We start from the raw sequence: 23,657 nt of genomic DNA, 5'->3' as shown, positions 1-23,657 counted from the left end.
CGAGACCAAAATCATTTTTTGAAAGTCAGCATCATTAGAATTTTAACTTTAGTTTCCTGTATAATTACCTTTGATGTGATTTAAAAAAAAAAGCCTAGGTGAGCTTTAAAAATTGTTTTTTTAAATGCAGTAATTACACAAATGATTTAATCTCAAATATGTACAAAATATAGATCTGCCACTATTTGCCATTTACCCACCAATAGACAAGTGGCAAAGCAATGTAGGCATCAGACTACAGGGGCGAGCGAGCGAGCGAACGAACGTACATACATACTTTTTTCCCCCAGGAGAACATTCCTGAAGGATCGTGTCAGTCTCAGTTCACACCGAGTCATTGGAGAGAAGACTTCAAATTTTTGTAAATAATTTCTTAAAGGTTTCTAGTCCAGAAACACAGTAAAATGCCTCAGCATGAATATACAATAATGGGGTCTGCAGGGGGATTTACTCAAAAGCTTGTGTGTGGGTCTAAGGCAGAGTTTTATTTTTTTTTTATTTTCAGTGTGCAAAGAACCTGCAAGTCACGGTCCTCATGTGCACAGAGACCTGTGGGCCATGTTTAGGACTGGGAAATAAGCTTACGTGAACCCAGCCCAAGTGAGAGCAGTGGAATATCGCTTTTGGTCCTTGCATTACATGGTGAGGTCATATATGCATGTGGGCTGGGATCCACTACCAGTGGGGTGGGATCCACTACCAGCACGGATAATAGACCCCAGCAGTCAGAAGCAATCACTAACCAAAACGTTGAAAACGTTGCAAGCAGTTTTCCAGCCTCCAGATCAATTCATTATAGTAGGTTATTCCTGTTGATCCCATCGCTGGTGATAGCCTACGCCGATTACTCCCAATCACCATAACATCTAAGCCAGGCCTAAGTTCTCTGTTACAGGAGAGCCACAGATCGGCTGCACTTAAGTACCCGACCTATCTAACGGCGCTGCTGACAATCAGAGAACACAGCTGATGGCTAATCTATTCATTTACTAGGTTCTGTAGAGCCGACGCCTGAAGGAGGAGGCACACGGGGGTGGTCATCGCCCTCCTCCTCTGGGAACAACATGGATGAAGTCTGAATTTAGTATGTCTTTTTGCTGTGTTCTTGGAGCCAAAATCCTGAAATCCTCCCGAAAAACCTTTGCGTTTCGGCAGAAAGACTGTGTGATCCGGCTCCATAGGGTATGTGCACACCATGGTGGTGGACTGTGTGTTATGTCCATTTTTTGGGGGGAGGAGGTTTCGAGGAGCTTTTTCAGGTGGAATCCACCTGAAAAAAATGTCATGTGCACACGGCCTTAGGGTATGTGCACACGTCAGGATTTTTCATCAGGTTTTGTAGCCAAAACCAGGAGTGGGTGATAAATGCAGAAGTGGAGCATATGTTTCTATTATACTTTTCCTCTAATTGTTCCACTCCTGGTTTTGGCTACAAAACCTGATGAAAAATCCTGACCAAATCCTGACGTGTGCACATACCCTTAGAGAGTGATGAAGATTGATTAGGATAAGTTCACATGTTGTTTTTCAGCCAAAAACCATTTCAGGAATTGTGAGAATGTTTGTAGGCTTTTTTTTTTTTTGCAAAAGCATTTCTCTTCAGCGGTTTTGATGGCTTTTATTATTATAGCGCCATTTATTCCATGGTGCTTTACATGTGAGGAGGGGTATACATCATAAAAATGAGTACAATAATCTTGAACAAAATGAGCCGGGAGGAGAGAGGACCCTGCCCATGAGAGCTCACAATCTACAAGTGTGAAGGTATGTTCATACTCAGGTGTTTTTTTTTATTTGTTTTTTTTTTTTTTTTTTTTTACAGTTTTTAGAGTTCAAACTCCCCAAAAGTCTCCTTAAAAAAACTCTTGAAAAATTCTTCCAATTTATTTTTGCTATGTGTTAACAATGTGGGAGGTTGCTGATTTTTATTTTTTTTTATTATTTTTTTTTTTCAGCAGTAACTCTCCAAAATCTTCCTAAAAAAATAAGCTAAATCTTCTGCTGCAAAAAGACTGTGTAAACATGGCCTTAGGCTACGTTCACACGTTCCTTTTTTTCATCCTTTTTTTTTCAGGTCCTGTTTTGAAAAACCGCAGCTAAATTCAGCGCTGATTTTAGCTGCGGTTTTTCATCCTTTTTCTTCTGCGGATTCCACTGCGGGTTTCCAAATGCAGTTTCCTATTGGTGCTGCTGGAAACCCGCAGCGGAATCCGCAGAAAGAATTGACATGGTACTTCTTTTTTCTGCAGGCAAAACCGCTGCGGATTTGCCTGTGGAAAAAAGGATCGTCGGCACAGCGGGTCCTGTTTTCCATTGGGTTACATTGTACTGTAACCTACATGGAAAACTGCTGCGGATCCGCAGTGCAAATCCGCTGCGGATCCGCAGCAAAAACCGCACCGTGTGAACATAGCCTAATAGGAGTTCCAGTTTTGAGGAATTTTTGGAGCTTTTTTTTTTTCCTGGATAGGTTTTGAAAATCACCAGGTGGAAGAAAAGAAAATGCACAAGACTTCCTTTGAAACAGTTCCTGAAGGAAACCTATCCAAAGTAGGAACTGCCTAATTAAAAAAAGGCTGCAGGAGAAAAAAAAACTCCATCAGAATCTCCCGTCAGAAAGGAAAGCTTCCTGCAGCATTTTCTACCTGAAAAACTCAATGTGTTCGAACATGCTCTGAAGCATTTTGTGAGGGTTTTTTTTTTTCTGCCTTTTGATTGGACAGTGCATAGCTTAGAGAAATGCCATGCACTTCTTTTCTCCCAGCATGCGTCATTCAGAAGTAAAAAAAAAAAAAAAAAACTCAAAAACTGAACATATGAGCAGCACAGTGCGGATTATTAGCATTAATCAGATCAGGAAGAAGAGTTTCAAGTGTTTTTTTTTAGCTGAATTGTTGAGAATTTGTTTTTTTTTTTTGCAGGAGATCTGCTCCAAAAAAAACTCTGGTGTAGATAAGCTAAGAGTATGTTCACACGTTGTGCTTTTTTTGCTGCTTTTTTTTAATGCAAATTTTCAGCTGCGTTTTAGAGTACCAGCAAACTCTAAGGCTATGTGCACACGCTGCGGATATGCAGCGTTTCCGCAGCTGCGGGTCTGCAGCAGTTTCCCATGCGTTTACAGTACAATGTAAACCTATGGGAAACGTAATCCGCAGTGCACATGCTGCGGAAAAAAATGCTCAGAAACCATTCCGCAGCATGCCAATTCTTTGTGCGGAATCTGCAGCGGTTTAACACCTGCTCCATAATAGAAAACCGCAGGTGTAAAACCGCAGTGGAATCCGCATAAAAAGCGCGGTAAATCCTCAGGAAAAACGCAGTGTGTTTGCCCTGTGGATTTATCAAATCCGCTGCGGAAAAATCCGCAGAGGATCATTCTACGTGTGCCCATAGCCTGAGATTTCAGAAATCTGATGCACACACGTTTTTTTTTCCCTGACTGATTTGGAAAACTGCTGCGTTTTTGCAGCATTTTTTCACCCACAGAAAGCAATGAGTAAAGGCAAAAAATTCAGGCAAAAACGCAGGTGTCAGGTTTTGTTGAGTTTTTCGTGCAAAAACCTAAAGGAAGTTGAATCATGCTTTTTTTTTTTCTCCCACAAAACTTTATCAACATCCACAAGAGACAACAAAACCGCAGCAAAATCCACGTTTTGTAAGCAGCTTCTTTAATGGCAAGAGAGCAGGTTTTGCCTGTAGAAAAAAGCAGCAAAAAAGCAACGTGTGCACATAGCCTTAATCTTTTTTTTTTTTTTTGCTGAGTTTTTGGAGCATAACCGAGTAGAAATTCCAAATTTTCGAAGAGTTTTGAGTTTTTAAGGAGGATTTTGAAAAGTCTCTGCTTAGTTGCCCATCAAAAAGATTCATCAGAAAACTCAGTGTGAACATACCCTTAAGTAAGCAAAACAGGAGTGCGCCTACATTTTAATTTTTTTTTTTATTTCCCTGCCAGAAAACTGGTGCAAATGCTATGATAAATCTCCCTTTTGTGCTGTCTCACCATTTATAAAACCATTGCTTGCTGTCACTGAATGGGAACATGTTCACACCTGAAACTTTGCGAGAATGGAATCACTCATGCAGTTTTTGGAGGCTGAAGACCAGAGGAAGTGTAAGGGATTGTGCACACGGCATCTTATATATACCGTGATACCCACTGGGTTTTGACAGTAGGTAAATATCTTGACAAGTGATTAAAACAGAATAGAAATTTAGAGAACGCAATTAAATCCCCATGTTGAATTTAATTTAAAAAATTCTGTGCAGATTTTTTTTTTTTTTTTTTTTTTACACTTTATTTTCATAGGGGCCAGAGCTCTCTGTTATTTAGTTACTGAGCTCCAAAATCCCCGTTATAGAAATGAGAAATAGATAATATTTTGACTGAATTCAGCCACCACTAGGGGGAGCTTAGGAGCTTACTGCATACTCCATGCTCCTAAGCTCCCTCTAGTGGTGGTCGATAAAAAAAAAAAAATAGAATCTGTTAATTTGCCTTCTTTTTCTTATATCATTACTTTTTTTTTGTAAAATGATTAACTCTTCTATGATTTGATAGATCCAATTATAAGTCAATTTACAACATGGATTTTGGTTAAGCTTTATAACAAAAACCTATATAAAGCTTAACCCATAGATTTGCGCTTGATTTACAGAATAAACTAGTACAGGCTGCAATTTTTATTTATTTTTATGGTGCCATATTAAAGTTGGTATAGGTCCAGTTTATCAAACTGTTTTTGCCAGAAGTCTGGCATAAAACAGTCTGAAATGTCGAAACGTTTTGCCGACTTTTTTGCTGTTTTTTTACCCCAGATTTTTTGAAAATTTGCCTCCGGAGGGGATGGACGAGCGCAGAAGAAGACGACAAATTCATCAATTTATGCCACAAAGTTGGGAGTAATTTCCGACAGAAATGTATTGCAATCCCTAAGTGCTCGGCAGGTGGAAGATTCACTAAATTAGGTGGTGCACGCCTTTTTAATGAATCTGGCACTTCTTACTCCAGCCTTGCGCCATCTCAAGAAATTTACCGGCGGGCAAAATGCCAATCTTGATGAAGCGGGGCTTCTAATTGCCATTTATATTCCAGATCAATCTGTTTGTTGTTGGGGGTTGAATACTTTCGCAAAGCACTATCATTCTGTATATTTTTCATTCTGTGTTCAGTATATCATTTTTTTTTTTTTTTTTCAAAAGCTACAAAAAACAGGTTGTCAAGTAGTAATTTCCATATCACTGTGTCATGACTGCAGGAACGTGGGACTAAGAGTCCTCAGCATTAACAATGACAAAATGCGTCCTCATTAAGCAATATGTGCTTCCTATCTTGCCCAGGATAAATAGGTCTCCATCTGCCAATCCAGGTGGATAGGCCCAGTATGAGCGAGCGGAGAGCCAGAGATCTGTGTGAGGAAACGCAGCCAAATATTAACAACCGCAACAAAAAAGTAAATGAGTAATGGGGTTTGCATCAACAATGAAATCAGCAGGCGATTAAGAGCAAGTTTATAGACTGGGAGATGTGGGAAAAACATTAATAATGTATACAACCTTTGACAAGCAAAAAATATGCATGTGAGAAACAGCACCATTCTTGTCCACAGGTCACAGCTGGTATTACACGCAATTGAATGGTACAATACTACGCTGATGCCATTTCAGGACTCTCTTTTCTAATTTCATACAACTCCTATACAACTCCTCCAAGGAAGGTTTTCACCCAAAATGAAAATAAAATGGCCATATATAAGTAAATCAGAAGTCACTGATGAAAGTTTGGCAAACCTATTTTACTTTCAGGCATATTGGTATTTTTGTGATTTCTTGCACTATTTAGCTAGTGGACTATTACGTGTGGGGGACCTGTGGGGACATTCATAATGTGTGGGGGAACTGAGGGGGCATCATAATGTGTAGGAGACCTGTGGAGAATCATAATGTGTGGGGGAACTGAGGGGGCTTCATAATGTGTGGGGGACCTGTGGGGACATCATAATGTGTGAGGGAACTATTGGGTCATCATAATGTGTGGGAGAATTGTGTGGGCATTATGCTGGGTGATGAAACTGGTGGAGCATAATAATGTGTGGGAAACCTGTTGGGACCTCATGATATGTGGTGGAACCAAGTGGGCATCATAATGTGCGGGGGACCTGTGGGGACCTCATAATGTGTAGTAGACCTGTGGGGACATCATAATATGTGGGGGAACTGAGGGGGCATCATAATGTGTGGGGGACCTTATAATGTGTGAGGGAACTATTGGGTCATCATAATGTGTGGGAGAATTGTGAGGGCATCATGCTGTGTGAGGAAACTGGTGGAGCATAATAATGTGAGGGAAACCTGTTGGGACCTCATGATATGTGGTGGAACCAAGGGGGCATCATAATGTGCGGGGGACCTCAATGTGTGGGGGATCTGTGGGGACATCATAATATGTGGGGGAACTGAGGGGGCATCATAATGTGTAGGGGAATTGAGGGGGCATAATGATGTTTGGAGGAACTTATGGAGGATCACAATATGTGGGAAATCTATGGGGACCTCATAATGTGTAGTAGACCTGTGGGGACATCATAATATGTGGGGGCACTGAGGGGGCATCATAATATGTGGGGGCACTAAGGGGGCATCATAATGTGTGGGAGAACTGAGGGGGCATCATAATGTGTAGGGGAACTGAGGGGGCATCATACTTATGGAGGATCATAATATATGGGTAATCTGTGGGGACATCATAATGTGTGGGGGATCTGTGGGGACCTCATAATGTGTAGTAGACCTGTGGGGACATCATAATATGTGGAGGAACTGAGGGGGCATCATAATGTGTAGGGGCATTGAGGCGGCATCATAATGTGTGGGGGATCTGTGGGGACCTCATAATGTGTAGTAGACCTGTGGGGACATCATAATATGTGGGGGCATTGAGGGGGCATCATAATGTGTGGGGGAATTGAGGGGGCATCATAATGTGTGGGGGAACTGAGGGGGCATCATAATGTGTGGGGGAACTGAGGGGGCATCATAATGTGTGGGGGAACTGAGGGGGCATCATAATGTGTGGGGGAACTGAGGGGGCATCATAATGTGTAGGGGAACTGAGAGGGCATCATAATGTGTGGGGGAACTGAGGGGGCATCATAATGTGTGGGGGAACTGAGGGGGCATCATAATGTGTGGGGGAACTGAGCGGGCATCATAATGTGTGGGGGACCTTATAATGTGTGAGAAAACTATTGGGTCATCATAATGTGTGGGAGAATTGTGAGGGCATCATGCTGTGTGAGGAAACTGGTGGAGCATAATAATGTGTGGGAAACCTGTTGGGACCTCATGATATGTGGTGGAACCAAGGGGGCATCATAATGTGCGGGGGACCTCATAATGTGTAGTAGACCTGTGGGGGCATCATAATATGTGGGGGAACTGAGGGGGCATCATAATGTGTAGGGGAACTGAGGGGGCATCATTCTTATGGAGGATCATAATATGTGGGTAATCTGTGGGGACATCATAATGTGTGGGGGATCTGTGGGGACCTCAATGTGTAGTAGACCTGTGGGGACATCATAATGTGTGGGGGATCTGTGGGGACCTCATAATGTGTAGTAGACCTGTGGGGACATCATAATATGTGGGGGAACTGAGGGGGGCATCATAATGTGTGGGGGAATTGAGGGGGCATAATAATGTTTGGAGGAACTTATGGAGGATCACAATATGTGGGAAATCTATGGGGACCTCATAATGTGTAGTAGACCTGTGGGGGCATCATAATGTTTGGAGGAACTTATGGAGGATCATAATGTGTGGGGGATCTGTGGGGACCTCATAATGTGTAGTAGACCTGTGGGGACATCATAATATGTGGGGGAACTGAGGGGGCATCATGCTGTGTGGGGAAACCGGTGGAGCATAATGTGTGGGAGACCTCATAATGTGTGGGGGACCTCAATGTGTGGGGGAACTGAGGTGGCATCATGCTGTGTGAGGGAACTGTCGAAGCATCATAATGTGTGTGGGGAACTGTGTGGGCATCATAATGTGTAGCGGAAAATATGATTATTTTTTTAATATACCTTACCTTATTATTCTTCCTTCTCTCCCAAATACCATACTGAAGGCGCTGGTTTCTCGGCCTAGTTTATGCTTTTTAGAAGCTGATTTCTACTGGTGCATTAGATACTGTTTATAAACGCTCCCCCTATGTGATCTTCTCTGCTCAGATGCTCACACATTGGGGGTCCTTGTTTTATCAGGGGTGTATAAGGTAGATAATTCTTTACCAGCCCCAAAACATTATTTCTTCAGACCCGGTGGATCACCAAACAAATAGACTTCCTATGAGATTAAGCTGCTCAAAAAGTGACCATTTGCTGAGAAGAAGCCCAGTGATCAGCTGTAATCTGCGATGAAACCTGTGGTGTTTCCCTGCAGTGCCTCCGCTGGGGATAAGAAGTATTACACAATGCTTATTCACATCAATGGGTTATTTGTGTAAAGCGGAACAGGACAGGTCCTCCAGAGAGAAAGAGACGCTCCTTGTAACACTCCGACCATGAGTTGAGGTCAGATCCTGAGCAGAAGACACCTTGCACAATTCACTAAGGGTGCATATACTGCGCCAACTCTATAAACACAGGAAGTGTTGGGAAGTTCAGATGCTCAGTGGGGCAGGAAGAAGCTAACTTCTCCTCATTCTCATAGAAATTAGCTATGGGACATAACTGCTTAGGCTACGTTCACATTTGCGTTCGGCGCCGCAGCGTCGGGCGCCGCAGCGTCGGGTGCTGCAGCGTCGCCGCATGCGTCATGCACCCCTATATTTAACATAGGGGCGCATGGACATGCGTTGCATTTGCATTTTGTGACGCATGCGTCGCTGTGGTGCATGCGTCAGGGCGCAGAGAACGCAGCAAGTTGCAGTTTTTTCTGCGCCCAAAACCATGCAAAAGTGGACGCATGTGTCAAAAAACGCTGCGTTGTGCATGCGTTCACATTTGCGTTGTGCGTTGCGTCGCCGACGCTGCGGCGCAAAACGCAAATGTGAACGTAGCCTTAGACAGAAAGGTAAGACATGGCATTAATATTTTATTTATATGGCTTGAGACCCCTACCCTGGGACAGAGCAGAGAATCGATATCTCGTAAGGACATTATGTGACTTTTTCTCACTTTTTCTACCATAGACTTAAAGTTCAGTGAGGCAGCTGCCTGGAAAACTATCCTATGAATAATACATGGCATCTACAGAAGGGAAACTGCGTGATCGTTGGAAGACTTAGACTTTTGGCTGCTAAACATGACACAGACGTCCAAATTTCCCAATACAAGCTCGGCAATACACATTATACCCTTCCATTAAGCCCACAATTGCCTTTTATCTAAACTCAATCCTCTGATTCACGATCCTTGTATATCTCTACAAATGTCAGACACATCTACCCTTACCATTGTAGAAAAGATCAATCACTTACGGGAGAAGCCAAATCTTTATTTTGTGCAAACATTAATTTAATGCAGATTTGTTTGTAATTTTTAAAGGGAACCTGTTAATTCTTTTTTTTTTGCCCCTGAACTTCCATTACGACTGTTTAGATAAATTGACAATGTTATAAAACTGCCCAAAAATGCTTCATATGATCCAGCTACTGGCTTGATTGACATCTCTAGCTGGGGCTGCCGGCAACTGAAATGGCCCGACATAATAAAGTGGTGGCGATACATGTCCACCATGGCCCTGATTACTGTCTATGGGACAGCCTGGTGGGGCATTTTAAAGTCTGTCTTTGGAATTTGTTGGGGGTCGCATAGGCTGGACCCTTCACGAACCAAAAGTTATGTGTCTTGTCACAGCTTCACATAGCATATACTGTATAGACTGGAGCAGTTCATCTTGGGAACAGGGCTAGGTGAGTTTTTTTTCTGTTTAGCTAGTGCGCTATTGTGAGTGGAGAGGGATTGGCATCATTATGGACCTGTGGGGACATCATAATGCATGTGGGCATCAATGTGTGGGGGAATTGTGGGGGCTTCATAATGTATGGGGAAACTATAGGGGGTATCCTACTACGTGGGGGAACTGTTAAAGCATCATAATGCGTGGGGGCCTTGGAGGGATTCATAATGTGTGAGGGAACTGTGGGGGCAACATAATGTGTGGGGGACCTGTGGGGACATCATAGCGTGTGGGTGACCTCATAATTTGTGAGGGAACTGTTTGGGCATCCTAATGCATGCAGACACTGGGGGGCATCATAATCTGTGGGTGAATTGAGGGGGATCATAATGTATATAGGACCTGTTGGGGCATCATAATGCATGGGAGAACTGTGAGAACATCATGTTGTGTGGGGTAACTGTAAGGGCATGATAATGTGTGAGAGAACTGTTGGAGCATCAGAATGCATGTGGGCACTGGGAGGCATCAATGAGTGGGGGAATTGTGGGGGCTTCATAATGTATGGGGAAACTATAGTGGGTACCATACTACGTGGGGGAACTGTTAAAGCATCATAATGCATGGGGGGCCTTGGGGGGGATTCATAATGTGTGAGGGAACTGTGGGGGCATCATAATGTGTAGACAAACTGTGGGGGCAACATGTTGCGTGAGGCAACTGTGATGGCATCATGCTGTGTTTGGCAACTGTGAGGAATTATGTGGGCATTATAATGGGGGAATTGTAGGGACTTCATAATATATTAGGAAACTATAGGGGGCATCATACTACGTGGGGGAACTGTTAAAAGCATCATAATGTGTGGGGGCATCATAATGTGTTGGTGAACTGTGGGAGCATCATAATGCGTGAGGCAACTGTGAGGGAATCATGCTGTGTAGGGCAACTGTGGGGACATAATAATGCATGGGAGAACTTTGGGAGCATCATAATTTGTGGGGGCATCATAATGTGTGGGGAATTGAGGGGACATAATGGACATAATAATGTATGGGGAAACTAGGCAGAGCATCATACTGCTTGGGGGAACTGTTGGAGCCTTATAATGCGTGGGAGCCCTGTGATGCATCCTAATATGTGGAGGCATCATAATGTGTGAGTGTGAGGGAACTGTAGGGGCATTGTGAAGAATATTGGAGATAACATTTCATGCCAATCGTTTGTATCCTATCTGGCATGGGATTCAGCTTGCAATTAGCTCAGCAAGGGGGGCAAGCCTCAAAGTGCTATGAGTGACAGATCTCGCACCTTGAGTCATCTCAGAGCAGAACAAAAGACTTGCTTGCCACGTGGATCCAAACCATGCGGTCTAACTGCTTTGTTGAGTCAGCTATGAATTAATAAGGAGAATATGGACTTACCGCATGTCCTGGCCACACAACGGTTATATTTTCGAGATCCCCAGAACATGGCGAGTGCCCGAGTGGGTCTCGACCAGTTTTAGCACCCAGGAGTATGGAGATATATAGAACAGCCAGTAGAAACCTGATAGCAAAGCTGTGTTTGGTCTTAATGTGTAGCAGGGGCCCAGCTGGATCCGATGGCATCAGAACTGCAGCTCTAGACCCGTTTAGAAAGGAGTTAGGATCTTTCATAGGTTCTGTAGTTTGTAGCTGCAGAGGCAGCCCAGAGGGCAGGAGGGGAGTGACCCAAAGGGGATAAAGGCTAGTGTAAGGCCATGTGGTCACTCTGTTATGCATGAGGTCCACTTTGGAAGGGGGACCGCGTCAACTAATGTGCTAAGAAGGGACAAAGCAGACAGCTGGCAGCCCATGCTCCTGTGGTATATCTGATCAGTGTATATATGTAGTCATTGTGTAGATAGTGTATTGTCTAGTGTACCCTTAAGGCGATTAAATATATAATTTAACCTTGGGATACTGTTTTATCTCGATCCACATGTCCGTTTCTCGGTTTGACTTCTCGTTTCATCGGGGATGGCTTCTGGCCCGACATAATCCCGTTACCTGACCTGGCTTATATCTAACGAAGAACTGGTGGCAGTCCTACCGGGCTGGCAGCTCTGTCTCACTGGTGCTAGTGAAAGAGGTCTCTCAGCCTGTCAGGGTTGTGAGCGAGTGTGGTGCCACGTCAGTGACTGCGTGGGCCACATCCTCACTCCCCATAGCTCCCTGGACCCGTGTGGACAGGGGATATGTGTGTAAATGTCACAAATCATTAAGGGATTCGTGGCAGCTCTGGATCTGTTGGAATGTAAATGTATTTTTTTCCCTTTGGTCCAGAAAGAGTTAATGTCAGTCTTTTACTGCCAACTTATTTTAGGCTCGTCAGCTGATGTTGGTTGGTAATCACTCCCATCTCCCTTTAAATACTCACATGACCCATCAGAAGGTTGTTGGTTATAGAGTTTCTTCTATGCAGACCAGCTAGGTGTGTGGAGCTTTCCTGTGATGGTGGTGTTGCTGCTTTTGGAGTCCTGTTTCAGCTAAGTTGCATTTTTTCTATCCGTCCCTTGTTTCTCTTTGCCTGTTGCTATATCGCCTGCAGTGGCGAGGCTAGCATCATTGCCGGCCAGGGAACTAGCCAGATGACAGCAAGGAACTAGACATGTGACGGTGGAGGGGGGGAAGGACTAGCATGGGGTGTTAGGGGAGCTTAGGGACAGGCACGGATTGGGGTCAGGAGTTGTCCCATCCCTCTACCGTTAGGGCCTTCCTCTTCCTTTATTATCCCGTTGGACTAGATTGGCAAGTAGATGTTCCCTTACGAGAAATATTCCAGTGTCCATATGAGCAAAGCCGACCCATCCCCACAAATTCCGAGCTGTAATTGCTGCCAATCCATCTTATAAGAATTGGATGACTACATATTACAGCTTGTCTATTTTTTTTTTTCGGGAGTGCAAATCTGACCAAGTGAAAAAACTTCTCCACAATGAGAGACTGTCACTAGCCATAATGTCAGAACCGGGCCCAAGGACATAAGATGGTGTGATTATATAAGGAGCGAGCGCTGATGTAGCGGCGTGAGAAGACAACATGTCATTATTACTGACGCGCACAGATTACATCAAGTGCAGCGTGAATGCATTAAGGTTCATGAAAATGCAAAAAATTTCCCTTAAAGGCATTTTTCTTTTTATGTAATGTATACGATTATTATTTAGGAAGTCTGAATGGGGTTGTCTAAATTAGAAACCTGCTTATTTTCATGTTCAATTCTTAATTAATAGAGGGGTTATCCCCATCCCTAGAGTGGAGCGTTAAGAGCGGTTATTAAGGGCATTTCTCTCTTTATTTCAGGCTACTTTTATTTTTGTCTTGTGGTTTTCTTTAATGTTTTTTTTTTCACCAAATTCTACAAAACGCGGTTCATAAATTTTGTCCAAATCAAAAATGGTCATTATTTTTTTTTTTTTGTAGAGCAAAAAAGAACACGTCCAGTTAAAAAGTAGCACCGAATTCTGACATTTGTGCAAACATTTCTGGCATACAAGAAGAAAGATAAAAAATCACTCCAGTTGGGGGGGGGGGAACTTGGCACAAAAAGTTTGAGTTGTTAAAAAGTTACAGTTGATAAATGGGCCGCAAACGTTTAGAAAACTGAAGGAAAAACTCTGGCAAACATAAAACACAGGCAAACACATATAAGATGATCTTTTAAAAAAAAGTGCAAATCAATAATTGGGCACATGTAAAAAAAAAAAAAAAAAAGAGGAGCAAACACTAATGAATTGGGCCCTTATTGTCAGGTTCCCCACAGATTGTAGCGGATCACTGGGTCGACCGTCGTGATTAGCTATTTGTCAAGGGAACGTTCTAACAAGTGGAGACTGTATGATGCAGAGGACAGTCATTGACAGATATGTATAAATAGCAGACTCAGTGTCTCATGTGATGTATATACAGCAGTATCAGTGTCTATGTGATGTATATACAGCAGTATCAGTGTCTCCTATGTGATGTATATACAGCACACTTGATGTATCCTATGTGATGTATATACAGCAGTATCAGTGTCTCCTATGTGATGTATATACAGCACACTTGATGTATCCTATGTGATGTATATACAGCAGTCTCGGTGTCTATGTGATGTATATACATCAGTCTTGGTGTCACCTATGTGATGCATATACAGCAGTCTGTGTCTCCTATGTGATGTATATAAAGCATCTCAATGTCTACTATGTGAAGTATATACTGCAGGCTCAGTGTTTTCTATGTGATGTATATGCAGCAGTCTCAGTGTTTCCTATGTGATATATATACACCAGTCTCAGTGTTTTCTATGTGAAGTATATACAGCAGTCTCTGTATCTTTGATGAGAGCCCTGCAGCCGATCCGTGGCCGCTATTGGGGCTATTGGGGCTGCTGCACTCTTCCCTTGGTTGAATGTCAGACAAGTGGAAGAAGTGAGGCACAGCAACCTCAATAGAGCTGTAGAGCTCATGAGGCATAACAATGTCACGTGCTAATCGGGAGACCCAGAGCAGACATCACTGGAACGGTGACAGTCGGAGAGGTGAGTATATATATTTTTTTATTTTCAAGAGGGGCTACTTCTTTTAAAAAATGATTGTTCACTACCTGGAGGTACATGTTCACATTAGATGAAGGTCACCTGGAACCACTGACAATCTGATGTTAATTTGAGGCTCCAGCCTCTTCCTCTGCAGATGAGCCAGTGCCAGTGGGGTCTGACAGTGATTTTCTCCTTTCTCCCCATTCAGGAGAGATAACTGACAAGCTATATCAAGTGTTTGGCAAAGTAAGTACTGGAGGGGGTTTATCTACAAACATGGTATTGCTAAATCACAGATTGGATGGGAAAACTGGGCTCACAGTGGAGAGTGGTGCATGAATCGCGCTTGTACACAATGCCTACTGTCAGTGCTTGGCACATGTGCGGTGAGTGATGCATGAAAATAAAATATCCAATGTGTGAGTTGCGCATGTGCAGCAAATAGCCACGCTATCTGCGTTTAAGGAGTAACGTCTCTTTATGTGCAGAGTGACATGTCTGATATTCCGTTGTGAGGAGCCTTACAGGCCATGCAATGTTTCTCTGGGAAATTAAATATGCAAATTTAATATTTAATTTCCCAGAGGAGCATTGCATGGCCTATAAGTCTCCTCACACTGGTATGTCCCTCTCCACAGGGAGAGATGTTAGCCCTTACACCCCAGTCGAAGGCCTCTCATATGGACAAATGAGATCTCATGCTTTGCACTGCTGAGAGGCAACATCCCGAAATACATCTGCAAAAGAGTTTCTGGTTTTGGCTTTTATCCTACTGTACGTTATGTGGCAAGGCTCGTTAAAGGGTCGACATTGACTTTTAAGATTGCTATTTACAGTAGCTGGCTCCAACGTTGTAGTCCTCTTCCTCTGTGAAAAGGCAATTAGTATATTTGCTATGGTTATCAAATGCGCCCATGGGTGCAGTAATACATGAGCACCACGGTTCCATCCTCTGAGTGACTTGTGTGCAACTTGTACTAAACCCATGAGAAACTTCTCTGTGCAGCACATAGCAGTGTATTTGTAGTGTGTGCACACAGTTGTGAGTGGTATGTGTGCATTTTTTTTAATAAACAAACATTTTTTTTAATAAAAAAACCCCCTCCTTTTTGTGTGTTTTCTTGAAATTTAAATAAAGAGGTGCCCATCCAGGAGCCCTGTGCCGTCGCTGTCCGCCCAAGATATTGCCCTATAGTCCTTAGAGCACTTGCCAAATAATATTCACACATAATACTATCATACAGCTCCCACTACAGCTCAATTTTCAAATAATACCATCATCTACTGCTAAAAAAAACAAGTATTATAAGTTTGATTGCAACATGAAAAAGCGGAAAAAGCCAGCCTACCATCAGCAGTAGTGACAGGTGCACGGATCAGACACTGAAAAACTCAAGGTATGTTCCAGCTCCTTAGAAGAAAATCCAACATGTATTTAGTGCATGTAAAAAATTGAACAAACTCCTAAACTAGCCCCCATATGAGGAGGCGAAGGCAATGCGTTTTGATCGCAATCCCGCGATCTTTATGCAGCGCCCCAGAGTCCGGGTCGTTGCAGTACTGTGGCTCCGCCACTAAGGGGAGCTATGGTACGTCTGATGGCACTGAAGGAGTTCATCTGACCAGGTATCACAGACACCAATACATTTCACAGCCGGGCCTCCGGGGGGAGCTAAGGGTTCTATTCACTAGGCCACTCCCCACCATAGTGGGTAAACTGGGGGTCAGGCAGGAAGTTACATCAGAAGCTGACTGGGTTGGAACCAGGCAACACCTTGTGGCAGAGGGTGTTGTGGGGGAAGATACAGTAGGGTCTCTGTCAGGGGTGGGATCCTGACAGAGGCTTGGCAAATTGAACGAACGTCACGGGACCGTGCCTGCTCAGGATAGCGGTGGTGCCCAAGGAGGGACGAGAAGCGAGATAGATTGTGCTGAGTGAGAAACGAGATCATAGCAATAGGAGAATACCAGTAGGAGTCGTGCTGTAAGACCGAGGCAACATCCTACTGAGGCGCATAACCGGTGGCCGGAATGCCGAGGGAGTATTATAATATCCAGCTTCAAGCAATACTCTAAACAGCGGCAGGACAGTCAGTCTAAGGCGGGCTGTCTAACTTAAATCACCTATGCAGTCTTGGGGGGCAACTTGTGGAGAGGGGCGACTCTAGGGTCCTGGAAGAGCTCCGAGCCTACCCGTCAAACGGGTGCCGTCCCAACCAGAACATCAGGGAGGGATGGAGGATTAGCAGAACATCATCTAATCGAGTTGTGAGGGAACTTAAGAAACAGACACAACAGTTGTGGGGACTTTCCGTAAGCACAGCAGGGAAGGACCACAACACATAGCGCAAGCAGGAAGGCACAGATTTCCACCTGTGAAGAGAACTCTGGAGGTGCCATTGGACCGGCCGGACTTGCGCAGCCTGGTGAACCGTATTCTGGACTGAGGACCCAGAGATCTTCAGTAAAGAGGTAAAGAGACTGCAACCTGGTGTCCTCGTTATTTACCGCGACCTGCACCCCACAACTGCACCACCATCACCACCACTCCATACCTATTTACCGTGCGCCCCTCGGCAGGGTCACGGACCGGGGCCTAGCCACCGTGACAACCCCAGAGCAGAGACTCAGAGGCCCGGTACCGGGTACCCCCTCGGCCCTGCGGCGGTGGGGGCGCTACATTTATCTGAGCCCAATTTTTTCATATATGGACTAAATAAATTTTGGATTTTATACTTTAGGAGCTAGAGCTCGATTTTTTTTTTTTTTTCATTATAAGCCGACTTGGTGTCTCCTATGTGATGTATATACAGCAGCCTCTGTGTCTCTTTTGTGATGTATACACCAGCCTTGATATCTCCTATGTGAGGCATATATAGCAGTCTCAGTGTTTCCTATGTGATGTAAAGCCAGCCTACCATCAGCAGTAACTGGTGCATGGATATGACACTGAAAAAAAACTTGAGGTAAACTCCGACTCCTTAGAATAAAATCCAAAATTTATTTAGTCCATATAAAAAATTGAATGAACTCCAAAAATAACCCCCATATGAGGAGGAGAAGGCAATGTGTTTTGATTGCAAACCTGTGATTTTTATCTGAGCCCAATTTTTTTATACATGGACTAATTAAATTTTGGATTTTAGTCTTCGGAGCTGGAGCTCGAATTTTTTTTCATTATAAGCAGTACTGGTGTCTCCTATGTGATGTATATACAGCAGTCTCTGTGTCTCCTATGTGATGTATATACAGCAGTCTCTGTGTCTCCTATGTGATGTATATACAGAAGTCTCTGTGTCTCCTATGTGATATATATACAGCAGTCTCTGTGTCTCCTATGTGATGTATATACAGAAGTCTCTGTGTCTCCTATATGAGGTATATATACAGCAGTCTTAGTCTTTCCTATGTGATGTAAAGCCAGCCTACCATCAGCAGTGACTGGTGCATGTATCAGACATTGAAAAAATCTCGAGGTATGTTCCGGCTCCTTAGAATAAAATCCAAAATGTATTTAGTCCATATAAAAAAATGAACAAGCTCCTAAAATAGCCCCCATTTGAGGAGGAGAAGGCAATCTGTTTTGATCGTAATCCCGCTATCCTTATCTAAGTCAAATTTTTTATATATGGACTAAATACATTTTTGGATTTTATTCTTCGGAGCTGGAGCTTGAGTTTTTTTTTTCATTCTAAGTTTGATACTGGAAATTTCTGACCCCTAAGCCCCCTAATAAGTTATGGGTAAGCTTTGTGCCCCAGCAGTGTCAGGTGTTGCTGATTTGGCTAGTCGAGGTGTATACTAGGGGTGTATAATGAGAACATCTGTTTCCCATTCTGCATCAAACCATTTCTTATTATTTTACCTCCATGTCCCTTGGAAGGGTGTAGGGTGCAGAGCTGACATGGCTCATTTGCAAAGTTTACTGTACCGTTACTTTTTAATAGGCACAAAGTCCAAATAATTGCCCCTAACGGGGGTTATTTTAAGGGTGTTAGTTTCTGAACCGCAGATATTCAGCCTCAAGACCCACCACATCAATCGGTGTTCGTGGACTGCAGTCACAGCACTGCTTGAAGATGATACTTAGGTTTTGCCATCTTTTCACCTAAGGGTCTGTTCACACTAGAGATGAGTCCAAAGATTCAGATCCTGGCAACCAGACCATAGAATCATAGACTGTTACAGTTGGAAGGGACCTCCAGGGTCATCATGTCCAACCACCTGCTCAAGGCAGGATTCACTAAACCATCTCAGACAGATGTCTGCTCAGACTTCCATTGAATGAGAACTCACCATCTCTCGTGGCCGCCTGTTCCACTCATTGATCACCCTCACTGTCAAAACATTTTTTCTAATATCTAATCTGTGTCTTCTCCCTTTTAGTTTCATTTCATTGCTTCTTGTATCTCCATGTATAAATGAGAATAAGGATGGTCCCTCTACATGGTGACAGCCCTTCAGGGCAGTGGTCACTTCCGTATCGGCAACTCTTTGTCCGGAATCCTTGGAACCTTTGATACTGGATATTGAATAATTGTGCCCCATAAGTCATCGTATATGAGACTCTCAACCACCTAGACATCCTTAAAAAGTTCTCAAATTTTTGGCTTCCTCATTCCTGTTGACTCACCATTAACCAGACACTTTTGTTACTAAACACAATGACTGTTGATTAATTCAAGGTTCATCCAACCAACATCAAAGTAACAGAAAGGAACAAAGGGAATCGATCCGTGGAGATAAATTTCTATTATCTCCTGGAGAACAACCTCCGACAAAGCCCAGTCAGCTCTGACATAATTATTAATTTCAATAATTGAGTCATTCAGGACGGAGAAGATCTATCTGGGTGTAATCATGTCTCTCAGAAGCTCCTGATGAATACCTGAGTGCAAATTCAGCTTCAATGATTCCTCATTGTTTTCCAGCTTTAATTTGCCGACCACAGAAAAACTCATTTTGGAGAGCTGACCGCATCAGATAATGACGGTGCGGAGTAATCTCATCAATGTTTATTGAGGTCTTATGCTTGATGAGCTAAAAAGGGGGTTTAGTGCCACCAGGGAAGGGGATGCGGCCATTTGTTCCGCACTACGTGTTACTAGGTGGATGGCAAAGGGGACACAGGTCACATTGAAAGTAAAAAGAGAAATTTGCCATTTATTTGGTGTGTGGGGGGGGGGGACGCCCTGGGGGTAAAGTACTGTGTACTTGTCATAGACTTTCCAGCTGCAGCTGTGGGATAGGTATAAAAGTCCTACCATAGTCATAGACAATGGGAGCCTACGCGGAAAAATATATTAAAAAAAAAAAGTGGTAAGGCTATGGGCGCACTGAGTTTTTTTTGCTGAGTTTTTGGAACTGAAGCTGAGCAGAATGTGAAAATTTTGGAAGCGTTTTTGCGATTTGGAGAGTTTTTCCTTCAAAAACTCCTTGAAAAACTGTGAGTGAGTGAGTACATAGCCCAATGCTGCCCTTCAGTCCTTGGCTTTATGGCATGGGTAAGAATACTGGAAAAATAAAACAAGTAAGGATTAAATCCAGGGTTTGATGCAAACAACTGAGTGACCCTGTGGAGAAAAAAAAATCTGGGGATCCTTTTGCCAACATACCTCCAGCTTACATCATATACTTAGAAAAAACAATATTAGTAAAACAATTGGGAGGCTAATCGCTAGGGAAAACAGTTGGATAATGGTAATTTTTATAGCAGCGATGGGTCTATCTTTGGCAATGTAGAGCAGTACAGGGTTTAATAGTGTCATCACAGATGGTCCAAGACAGTAAAAAATTCCTGGTGGTCAAGGAGAGAAAATGGGATAAATAATAATATCCCTGGTGGTCTGGGGTAGAGGAAGAGCTATAAATTACATTCCTGATAGTCTAGGGAATAGAAGGGGTGAATAATAACATTCCTGGTGGTCTGGGGTAGAAGAGTAGATAAAAATAACATTGCTGATTGTCTAGGGAAAAGAAAGGGTTAAATAATAACATTCCTGGTGAGCTAAGGAATAGAAAGAAGTAAATAATACCATTCCTGGTGGTCTGGGGAAGTAAAGGAGCTACAGATAGCATCCCTGACAGTCTGATACATGAGGTCCATGCCTTCATCCTGGTTCATGTTATAATATACTTTGCATTCTATACAATGTACCTCGTGAGTAGTGATGTGCAGACCGGCGGATGTTCAGGTTCGCCCGAATTTAAAAAAAAAAAAAAAAAAGTTTGGTTCGGGTACCACAACGGTGCCTGAACTTGTTCCTCAACCACATTCAAGTCAATGGGGTGGCCCGAACATCGGGCGGTTCCCACGTTGTCCTCTGAGTGTCAGAGTGGGAAACACCGGCTCTGACTCACCGGCTTATCACTTCTCACGCGGTATGTTGTATGGAACGCAAAGTACCTTACTGAAGTCACCGCCTGTCACAGCTGCTGGGTAACACAGAGGACAGCGTGTGAGCCAGAAATAATGACTGGCGGTGACAAAGTTTCCGCCAGTCAGACCCCAGCTGATGATGACTACTACTGTCATCAGCGTCCTCTGCTCTCGCCAATAGCAGGGAGCAGGCGACGCTGATGAGAATATTCATCAGCCGACACCTGTATAGCTTAAAGGGACTCTGTCACCTGAATTTGGCAGGCCCCGTTTACGGTCCGATGGCCGGTGTTTTCTCTTCTTTCATTCACCCCTTCCTTTCCCGCTGGCCGCAATATTTTCTTGCATTTGAGTATGTTTCCTCCGTAGTTGGGAAAGGAAGGGGTGAATGAAAGAAGAGCAGGTGTCGGGAAAGGTCAGAGAGGCCCAGCACCTGCGCACTGCAGTACTTTGCTCTGCCCTCGACAGGACAGATAAAGTACGCCTGCGCCGGAGCCGCAGCGTGAAGACTAGAAGAGGACGTCATCGTAAGAAGATAGGAGGCACCGGACCGCCACGCCCATTGGATCGGACCGCCCGCCCAGGTGAGTATATTCTAACCTCTTTTTCTCATCTTTCAGGATACATCTGGAGCTTATCTACAGCATTCCAGAATGCTGTAGATAAGCCCCTGATGCTGGTGGGCTTAGCTCACCTTCGATTTTGGGGGTGACAGGTTCCCTTTAAGGGAGAGATTATTGGAGTTTCCAGCTGCTGGAACACCTGGAGGCTGTGAACTCTGGAAACCTTAATTCACACCCTCCGGGTGCTCCAGTAGCTGAAAGCTTGAGTAATAGTAAAAAAAAAAAAAGTAAAAAAAAAATAATAATAATAATTACATTTTATTACATATATATATATTTTTTTTAATAAAAGTTCAAATTACCCAATTTTTCTTCATTACACCTTTCCCCTATTACACATATGTGGTACTGTTCTGTTCGGAAAAGTCCGATCTATCAAAATCGTAACTTAATTAATCCGATAGGTAAACGGCATAATGAGAAAAAGAATCGAAACTCCAGAATTAGTTTTTCAGCCTCCGCAACATTGCAATAAAATGCAATAAGAGGTGATCAAAACATCGTTATCTACCCCAAAATGGTATTAATAAAAATGTCAGCTCAGGGTGTAAAAAATAAGCCCTACGCAGTTCCATTGTCCCAAAATTGAAAAAACATTCCGGGTCTCAAAATATGGGGACATAAGCAAAAATGTTAATTTTTTTACAAAAATTTTTCAACACTTAATAAAAAGAAAGACTGCATATCTGATATCTGCGTAATCGTACTGACCTGGAGAATCATATTGCCAGGTCAGTTTTACCATATAGTGAACATGGTAAATAAAAAAAAACTGCAAGAAAAATTGTGAAATTGAATTTTTTTCACAATTTCTCCGCATTTGCAATTTTTTTCCCCACTTTCTAGTACATCAAATGATAAAATTAGTGGTGTCATTCAAAAGTACGACTCGTCTTGCAAAACAAAATAAGCCCTAAGTGGATGGAAAAATAAAATAGTTATGGCTCGGGGAAAAGGAAAATAAAACAAATATGCAAAAGCATAAAATAGCCATGTCGTGAAAGGGGCTAAGAAGGGGTTGTTGGAGAAAAGGACAACTACTCTTTAAGTTTTCATTTCTCAATTTGAAAGTAAAAGAATGAGTGGAGACAACTGTGACTACCTTATAACACAAGTTTAGCCAAAAATTGCATATTATTATTACAGTGCCTTGTGAAAGTATTCGGCCCCCTGGAACTTTTCAACCTTTTCCCACATATCATGCTTCAAACATAAAGATACCAAATGTAAATATTTGGTGAAGAATCAACAACAAGTGGAACACAATTGTGAAGTTGAACGAATTTTATTGGTTATTTTAAATTTTTATGGAAATTCAAAAACTGAAAAGTGGGGTGTGCAATATTATTCGGCCCCTGTAACTTAATACTTTGTGGCACCACCTTTTGCTGCGATTACAGCTGCAAGTCGCTTGGGGTATGTCTCTATCAGTTTTGCACATCGAGAGACTGAAATTCTTGTCCATTCTTCCTTGGCAAACAGCTCGAGCTCAGTGAGGTTTGATGGAGATCGTTTGTGAACAGCGGTTTTCAGCTCTTTCCACAGATTCTCGATTGGATTGAGGTCTGGACTCTGACTTTGCCATTCTAACACCTGGATACGTTTATTTGTGAACCATTCCATTGTAGATTTTGCTTTATGTTTGGGAGCATTGTCTTGTTGGAAGATAAATCTCCGTCCCAGTCTCAGGTCTTTTGCAGACTCCAACAGGTTTTCTTCATGCTGGTCCTGTATTTGGCTCCATCCATCTTCCCATCAATTTTAACCATCTTCCCTGTCCCTGCTGAAGAAAAGCAGGCCCAAACCATGATGCTGCCACCATCATGTTTGACAGTGGGGATGGTGTGTTCAGGGTGATGAGCTGTGTTGCCTTTACACCAAACATATCGTTTGGTATTGTTGCCAAAAAGTTTGATTTTGGTTTCATCTGACCAGAGCACCTTCTACCACATATTTGGTGTACCTCCCAGGTGGCTTGTTGCAAACTTTAAACAACACTTTTTATGGATATCTTTGAGAAATTGCTTTCTTCTTGCCACTCTTCCATAAAGGCCAGATTTGTGCAGTGTACGACTGATTGTTGTCCTATGGACAGGCTGTCCCACCTCAGCTGTAGATCTCTGCAGTTCATCCACAGTGATCATGGACCTCTTGGCTGCATCTCTGATCAGTCTTCTCCTTGTTTGAGATTAAAGTTTAG

General features: G+C 43.1%; 1 protein-coding gene across 5 annotated transcripts in view; it reads right to left on the bottom strand.

The window, feature by feature from the left end:
- The window catches only part of CTBP1 (C-terminal binding protein 1), a 571,211-nt gene that overhangs the window by 178,950 nt on the left and 368,604 nt on the right, over positions 1-23,657 (bottom strand). The window contains exon 1 of one of the 5 annotated variants that reach the window (XM_077280214.1): positions 744-901. The exons of 3 other annotated variants lie outside the window; for them this stretch is intronic. In XM_077280214.1, coding sequence (XP_077136329.1) covers positions 744-861 — 118 coding nt within the window. In that variant the 5' untranslated portion in view covers positions 862-901. Of the gene's footprint in view, positions 1-743; positions 902-23,657 lie in introns of those variants that run through there. One more of the 5 variants, XM_077280211.1, reaches the window with a different exon arrangement.

This window comes from Ranitomeya variabilis, chromosome 1 (assembly GCF_051348905.1).
Source record: "Ranitomeya variabilis isolate aRanVar5 chromosome 1, aRanVar5.hap1, whole genome shotgun sequence".
NCBI lineage: Eukaryota > Metazoa > Chordata > Amphibia > Anura > Dendrobatidae > Ranitomeya > Ranitomeya variabilis.
Note: the sequence above shows the minus strand (reverse complement) of the source record. Positions and strands in the feature narration are given on the sequence as shown.